The sequence below is a fragment of the Physcomitrium patens genome, chromosome 13, assembly GCF_059467195.1.
Source record: "Physcomitrium patens ecotype Gransden chromosome 13, ASM5946719v1, whole genome shotgun sequence".
NCBI lineage: Eukaryota > Viridiplantae > Streptophyta > Bryopsida > Funariales > Funariaceae > Physcomitrium > Physcomitrium patens.
The window spans coordinates 7,551,125-7,559,817 of NC_143422.1; the positions used below are offsets into that span (position 1 = coordinate 7,551,125).

Here is an 8,693-nt window from a genome sequence, read left to right on the forward strand (position 1 = left end):
TGCACATGAGAGCTAACAAAGAACCTTGTAAATAATGTAGAAAAAATTAAAACTTTTCATCAATGACATCCATCAAAACCAAGATAAAGAGTCAAATAATTTTTTGCTATGAAAGAAAAGATGTTTAATAAAGATTGCATCATATCTTTTATTTTTTATTGTGAGTTCTTTATATTTTAGTAATACTAATAAGATAAAGAATCTATAATTGATAAATTCAATTCAATTTAATTTATTGGACAAGACATTAAAATTGTCACAACCTTCAAGATGACATAATTGAGATAAAGACCCTCAAAAACAACATGTTCTTCAAATGGATGGCAAAATACAATGCATTTGGTATCACGACCTTGGAAGAGGTTCTCAATGTTTGGTGATTTTATTAAAGGTAGAAATGACTCTTGATAGTGTAACTAATGTTACATTTGAATGAAGTTATAAATACTTCAATAATCATCAAATAATAGGGTAGTCTTCTTGCCTTAAAACAGGACATTATCAATGGCTAAGAGGACCTATCAACTATCTTTAAAAAGAACAATAAACAAAGTATATGACAAGTATAATTTGTTACATCTTGAACTTCATTAATATGTGATCATTACCCCTAGTGGAACTTGTTCCTAGAAGAGAGGGTAATATCATAGATATATTTACTCTAATACTTCTTTAGATAATATAAATAAGTAGAAATATATAAAATTAGATTAATTTGATAATATCTTGAAGAAAAACTTTCTAGAAGCTTCATAAATATATTTTCATCTTTATACATGTCTAAAGGTGATTAGTAGGTTAGAAACTTTGCCAACAAATTAGTTATGTATTGCATGTATTAATAGCTTATAGGAAAAGCTAATTATATAGTGTATATGTAAGAAACTTGTCTTGTAAGTTAAACATGTGTCTTATAAATTACATAGGTGTTGGAGGTCTTATAGAATGTTGTCATATAGCTCTTAGGTAGGTAGTATATATAGAGATAAGAGTGAAGCCTTCTTTACTCTTATCAATTCTATTTATGCTACTAGTTTAGTTTCAAAAGTCTCTAGATACCTAGTTTTTAACAATAGCTATTCTAATTTCTTATTGAATATATTTATTTTCTTATTTCTATTTTGTCATCTCTCTTTGATTTATTTCTCACTTATGTATGTAACTTATTTAAATTTTTTTCTTTTATACTTTCTCAACATGTGATTATTTTTTTTCTTAGAATTAGTCTCTAGAAAAAGAGATAATATCTTTTATATATATATATATATATATATATATATACATATATATTTAAGAATTATTAAATAGAAAAGAAAAAAAAAGATAAATTTGATAATATCTTGTATAGATGCAGATTTGACTTTAGATGTATTGTTAATTAGTAGATTAGAAATTTGGCCAATAAGTTGGACATGTGTCATATTGTCAAGGACGTGAACTGGAAGATGATGCATAAATCAATAAAATCCGTGTAAAAAAAAAAGTGACAAAATAGAAATAAGAAAGTACATATATTAAAAAGAAATTGAAATGGCTTATTGCCAAAAGACAAGAAAACTTGAGACTCTTGAAACTATAGACTAGAAGCAAGAAAGGAGTTGACAAGAGTGAAGAGGGCTTCATTCTTGCCTCTATATATACTATCTAACTAAGGGCTACGTGGAAATATTCTATAAGACCTCTAATATGTGTTGACTTTGCAATACACATGCTTTAGCTTACAAGGCAAGTTTTCTACATGAAAACTACATAATTAGCTTATTTTTCAAGCTATCATGTGTGGCACATGGTCAACTTGTTGACCACATTTTTAACCTAAAAAGTCAATTAAAGACACTTTTAAAGTCAAAGCATTGTCTATGAAGCTTTTAGGAAGCTTTTATAGAAGATATTATGGAATTGGCTTACTTTTACCTACTATTATCAAAATCATATAAGTAATTATTGATTTACATGTGTATGTCCATGACACATACATGTTGGCAACTTTTGATACAAGTTGGTCATGTAATCTATATAGAAGAAATTTTCTTAGTAAACTAGACACATTTTGAAGGTCATGTAAAACATTGCCATGTAGCTCTTTATTAGATAGTATATATAGAAGTTAAAATGAAGCATTCATTATTCTTATCATCTTTCTTTTCTCTAATCTTATTTCAAGAGTCTCTAGTTTTCTTGTCTTTGGCAATAGCTAATTTAATTCAATATATTCTTTTCAAATGACACAAGAGTATATTAAGTATTTAGTTCTTTGAAATTCATATCCTTGAAAAAAGTTTCTATGAAGTTTTTTTACATGATATTGCATAATTTGCTTATTTTATTGACTTCTACATAACTCTTCTTATCTAAATAATTATTATTTTTAATTATACCAATAATATAAGAAAAAGAAAATAAAATACCAAATAAAATAAAAATTATTAAATACCTCGATAAAGCATTGAAATAAAGTATTAATGATAAAATTATCAAAATATTGACAATACAAACAGAATTCAAAACCATTATTAATTAATAGATATAGATGGTTTTAAACTTAAGCTAAAAAAACTTTCTAAGAAGTTTTTAAAAATTACAAAAAATATTGATATATTATTTAGCTTGTCCCTACAAATCTAAAGCAAATATCAATTTTTTATTCAAAAATCATTTAATAAATCAAACTAATAGTATTTTATCAATATTAATATTTTATAATGAGTTATTTTTTCTAATGATGTCTTACTTTCATCTATCTATTTCATTATATCTACAAAGATTGGTTTTGAAAAAAAAAACCATTTAAAAAATCCAAACAATGTTTTGTAATTTTTTTTTAGAATAATATTCAAATCCTATGCAAAGATAAAGTAATGTTGTATACATGTTGCAAAACAAAAAAAGTTTAATGTTTTAAAAAAATTCACAAAAAAAGTATGCAATTAATAGAATAAATCTGTAGCATAGATAGTCTTTTTTATATTTCTTGAAGAGAAGCAATAAATGAATTTAAACTCTCAAATCACAACCATCTATTTTAGATATGCCTATTATTAACATATTCAACATATTAATTAGATTCTTTGCCAATAGATTATAAGATTATTTTAATAAGATTATATTATTGTTATAAGATTATAATAGATTATTATTTTGCCATATAAATAAAGATTGGATTACCTGTAATGAAGAAAAAATGATTTCACCTTCCAACTTAAGTTTTGATTTAAAAAGATACACAACTTGATATATGAGAACATACATAGTTTAATATACAATATCCAACCAAAATAAAGATATAAAAAATGAAAATGCATTATAAATTCTTTATCTTAGTATTAAATTATCCCAACTAATATGTACATGTTAATTGAGAATTGATATATATAGAGAGAGAGAACCACATTCTTGCAAATCTCGTTTCTTCGACCGAGAGAAGCGAAACAGAGTCAAGCCTCAACCTATTTGCCTCCATGCGGGGCAAAGATAGCAAAACTCCGAGCAACCCTAGCGGAGGACTCGCTGCTTCTGCTTCTGCTTCTGAGCAGGAAAGGAAATGAAGGGAAAGCCAGGAAGATGAACCCCAGGAGTCTCTTTCACAGCATGTCTCTCTGTTTGTTTCTAAGCATACGATAAGTCGTCGACTTAATCCGTTGCAAACTATCGCAAAGCAGGAGAGCAGCTGTTGTGGATGATTTATAGGTCAGGAGTGAGGGTTTTGACCATGTCAGGAACAGTCATAACCTCCGTCCGATACTGTGCGTAGGTACTGGCCTTGTACCGCAAGGGCGGGAACTCAGCTACCAATTCGGGTATTGGGGTAACCACTTTGTCGTCCGGTGGACAAGAGAAGACCCCTACGGAAAACCGCTCTGAGCTGTTCAAAAGAGCCCGATGCAATGGCGACTTGTACAACCCATTCGTCAGAATCTGCAGCCAAATCGTCAGTGAGGGAGAAACCTTTCAAGTACTATGAAGTCCGACAAGTATGCACACGAGGAAAACAGTCGGTTCGCTCAGAAACGGCAAGGAAAAAGCGAAGGAACAAGCGAAACTGTGCATACCTCAAACTGGTCGCCCAAATTGACAGCAAATGCATCTTGGATGAGCTCCACGGAAACCCATTCTCCGTCTTTCATCACTTGCAACCCCGAAATGCTTTGCATCAAGACGGTGAGTGCACAGATATCCGAGTGATTCTGTAAGCCCATGCACGGAGTCTGCTCCACTGAAGCTAAGTAATGGTTAATTAAAAAGGTTTGTGCGTAATCTTTACCAAAGAAGTCGTTGAGAAATGACGACCTTAGGTTCACGCTCTCGGAAATGAGCTCAAACAAGTGTTCCTTCAGTTTGTGGTGCTTCTGAGTGAATTCCTCTTCTATTTCTCTGCGAAAAATAAAATTTGACCCTCTCAAATTTCAAGTTGCCATCGAAATAATATCAAAGGCAGGATGAAATACTTTCAAATTGAGCACTGACTCGTATGCTGGTTGCTGACTACCCCGATGATTGTACCACAACAGAAATCTTAGTAAGTAACAGAGAATGCCCCGAAAAATGGCACAAAATTTAATCAATAATCCGCTATACAAACAGGATGAGCCCTCACCTGAAAGACGGCGGATGGGAGGGCCACTGTTCATAAGCTCTGGCCGAAAGTGGCAATGTCCGGTGACGCAATTGATCGCCTTGGTCCAAGGCTCCTTTAGTACCAAATTCTTTAGTTCCATATCCATGAAAAAGATCGACAGTAGTGGTCCTTTCCGACGAAGAATACTTCCACTTCTCCTCCATGGGGAGATCAAAGAACTCCTTAGCCACTTGAAACATCTTCTTCATAAGAGCCGGAGATATGTCGTGATTGATAACCTGAAACAAGCCCCATTCTACACAAGCACTTCGAATCTGTTGCACCACGACGCTGCGGCGTTCCCCACGTGATCCTTGCAAGTCTATCACAGGAACTTCTAACTCTCTTGACGAGCCATTTTGTTTCAAATCAGAGCCCATGGCGCGAGCTTCAGTGGTTGATTCTGAATATGTTTCGATGCAACAAGCTATTGTGGTAATGCGAAGGTAATCGCCTACACCAGCGCTAAATTAGAGTGGACATACAAAAAGTCCGCCAAATACTGGACAGTTTACTTTCCCAAGCTGCAACATCCGTAATAGGGACTCCAATTTCACGATCTGCAAACCGCAAATCCCAGAATGATCACGACAGGTTACTGAACCGGAGTAGAACATTTAAATGAACAAACAGGGGTTCCAAACATATCGACTCGCCCCAATCGAACTGTGCTCTGCACTATCAAAGGCTACGAGACGAGCAGGGAGTGCGAGATGCATGCAACGATCCACGCAGGTTCCCGGTTTCAGACAGACAAAAACACCCCTAGAATCGCTTCTAGATTTTTTAATTATTTATTGTATTAATCCACAACGGGAAATATCCATGGTCACTTCTGCTTCTTCTTCTTCCTCTCTCTTCCCTCCGCAGTGCAACCACCAGCACCAGCAGAGAGGCTTTTCATTCAAAAGGCCAGGCAAGTCAAAACAGTAGTGGAAGCGCAAGAGTCTTGTGACACTACTGACATCACCATCCAGATTTTATTAGCTAATGAATGAATGACTCGTTGCTTCCGAACCCCTTGAATAAAAAATTACGGTTTGACAATCTCATTCACGTAGAGTAGTATCCTTCAACTGAAAATGTTTTTTTTATAGTTGCAATAAGTTCAAATTCCATTAGATGAACAGTTTGAAAAGATATTACACAGTAGATGATTTCTTTATTGTATTCGATCAAGAATATTTTTGATTTGTCAATATGACATTCATCATATTGAATGAATGTCTAGTTGCATTCATTACAAAGTATCTCTCTTTTTAAAATGCATATCATGAATTTTTTTTACCAACAATAATCTAGGCTTAGTTTTGGATGCATGGGCTTGATTTTTCTTTTTCATTTTTAATTTTAAAAAGTAGTCATCAACTTAACATAATTTAAGTTTTTTTGTTTATCTTTTTTATTTATTGATTTATTTATAAAATTTGTAAGTATATTTTTGGCATATTTATATCAATTATTATTTTATCATTATTATTTTTATATTTTTCATTTATTATTTTTACAATTTGTTGCAATTCATAAGTTAGTTTTAATGATTAGTTGTATTTTTTTTCTTGGTCAATTCAATACATATAATAATAAAATATTTCAAAAATAAAACTATTACTTTTATATTCATATCAATACTAAATTATACTTATAATAACTTAGATATATAAATTTTTAATTATATTTTTAAAGCTTCTGATTAAAAAATGTATTAATCTCACAAATGTGTATCAAAAACCTTAAAACTAAATTTTGAATAAATCTAGTCATATATCATCATTTACATAATATGCAAAAATTTCATATCCACTTTTCTTCAAAAAATTATAAGTAAATTTAAATAACACACTTATTTAAGTGAAAGTGCAATTCAAGTTCATGAGATCTTTTCAAATTAATACTTAAAAAACAAATATTTATAATAGATATTTATTCAAATTAAAAAAATCAAGTAGGTTATAATTTTGTTTAATGTGCCAACTTTTTTGGTAGTCTAACAATAATAATGGTAGTCCAAATATAATGTATTATTTTAAAATAATTTTACATATTTAAAATCATATTAATACCAAAAATATAACTAATGTTTCATTGTTGATATAGTTTGATTTTTAGACCTCACATTTACCTTATCATTCTTACTATTCTAAAGAGATTTTCTAATACATATTCATTTAGAAAGCAACAAGATTTTATAGACATCCAACAAGAAGTTTTTAGAAATGTTATTAGAATATCTTTAAAATATTTTAATAAAAGGTTTTAGAGGATTTTTAAAATATTTAAATAAAAGATTTTAAAAATATTTTAGAATATTTTAGAAGATTCTTAGAATATTCTAATAAATTCAAAAAAGTTCTAAAAGGATTAAAGAAGTTGTGTAACAAGGTATAGAGATAGATATATTTATATAGATATATTTAATATAGATACATTTGTATTATTGATACATAGAGATAGATAGTTGGAACAATGTTTGAAAAGGTTATGGAAGCTTCTAGAATTAAGACTAGGTTAGTGGATTATGTAGGATCCATCGTAGAACATTCTAAAAAATACTTAAGGTAGTTATCTATGTAGGACCTACCATAGAATCTTCTAAAAAGAGTTTAGGGAGGTTATGTAAGTGGGATTTATTATCTGAGAATATTCTAGAAAGTCTAGGATGGTAGAATAAAATATAAATAAGAATGGCTAGGGCCTTTTGAGCATGTAGTCAAGTATGGTCTCAGATCTTTTCTCTTAATGAAATTTGGTATTGCAACTTCTTTTTTATATTTATTTTATTTTATTTTATTTCTATTTGCTCAATTTTGTCTTTTGTGTCTTATTTTGTTTAATTTTGTTCAATCTTATTCTAGTCTAATTTGTCTTACTTTGTGATAAGGTTTATGTTGTTGTGGATTAGAAAGGTCTTAGACTCTCAAGATAGACTAGTCCTATTTCATTGGTATCAAAACAAGTATTAGACTGTTATTTGATAATGTGTCGGTAGTCATCATCTAATTCAAGGTTAGTTGTTATGATCATATTAGGTACTATATTAAAGCTACCACAAGCAACTCTTAAAAAGGTAATTGGAAAGTGAAAAGACATTACAATAGTAGCGTCTAGTGGAGAATTACCTTATGGGAGATATGGCTCAACAATCCGAGATGGAGGCTCAAATACAATATCTCTTAGGCCAGATAGTTACTTTGCAAGGACAAATAGAAGCTTCTAAGATAAAAAAGTTGATATCTGCTAGGTTGAAATTGAATAAGTCTAATACATACTTTTGAACTTGAAGGCAGGAAGTTCTATATCAATAGCTCTTCAACATGCAATAATACCTCCAACCATTTGAAGCAAATACTACTAAAGAAATATATATGCAATCAACTATTTGAGAGATATAGTGTCGTGATATAATACGACTATATAGTGAAATTATAATCAAAATTGAATTTCTAATTAATATCTAATTATCTTAATTCAATTATAATTTGAGGTATCTAAACATGGCTTTTATAAAGGCCTCTTAGATTATTTTTATATCTTAATATTTAGTAAGTTGAAATTTAGTTAGTAATTTTATCTTCTAGGTTGTAGAGACTCTACTACTACCTTAGAAAGACCATAAATTAATAAAATCAGGTTAGAAGAGGTAAATAATTAATATAGTTGGTACTAGGCTTAAGTTGAGAGTAGGGTTGGACTAAAAAATCTTTAAGATAGGTTAGATTGGTACCCAAGAGTCAGTCATTTGTGAGACATGGTCGAAATTAGACCTCTAGCCACAAAAACGATGACCTAAGGCAAAATAGGAATTCATTCAAAGATCAAAGGATAAGATTTCAGAGCTAGCTTGAAGTTCTTTCTAAAGGCATAAGGATTGTTTTGGAAGATTTTAGAAGACTTAGAAATTATTGCTCAAAATCAAGGTTTATATTGGTGATTTGGTTTTTATATAATATAATTAGGGCTAGCAATTTTGGCTAGTTCATGCAATTGGTGTAACATCTATAGTTGAAAATTTGGAAATATTTGGATTATTAGATGTGCCAAATATATACAAAATTTTGTGATAATTTAATAATAGGGT

At 30.2% G+C, this 8,693-nt stretch overlaps 1 protein-coding gene across 1 annotated transcript; it reads right to left on the reverse strand.

Moving 5' to 3' along the window:
- Positions 1 to 3,345: 3,345 nt before the first annotated feature.
- Positions 3,346 to 5,194, reverse strand: LOC112290870 (protein DMR6-LIKE OXYGENASE 1). The gene is made up of 3 exons (XM_024537669.3): positions 4,595 to 5,194; positions 4,050 to 4,371; positions 3,346 to 3,915 (listed from the first exon to the last, which is right to left on the reverse strand). The coding sequence occupies exons 1-3, from the start codon at positions 4,993 to 4,995 to the stop codon at positions 3,682 to 3,684; spliced, it is 957 nt and encodes a 318-aa protein (XP_024393437.1). The 5' UTR covers positions 4,996 to 5,194; the 3' UTR covers positions 3,346 to 3,681.
- Positions 5,195 to 8,693: the final 3,499 nt, after the last annotated feature.

Coding starts and splice junctions, on each gene's coding strand:
- LOC112290870 (XM_024537669.3), bottom strand. CDS start 4,995: ATGGGCTCTGATTTGAAACAAAATGGCTCGTCAAGAGAGTTAGAAGTT. Junction 4,372..4,594: donor TCCCATCCGCCGTCTTTCAG/GTGAGGGCTCAT, acceptor TATTTTTCGCAG/AGAAATAGAAGAGGAATTCA. Junction 3,916..4,049: donor ATTTGGGCGACCAGTTTGAG/GTATGCACAGTT, acceptor ATTTGGCTGCAG/ATTCTGACGAATGGGTTGTA.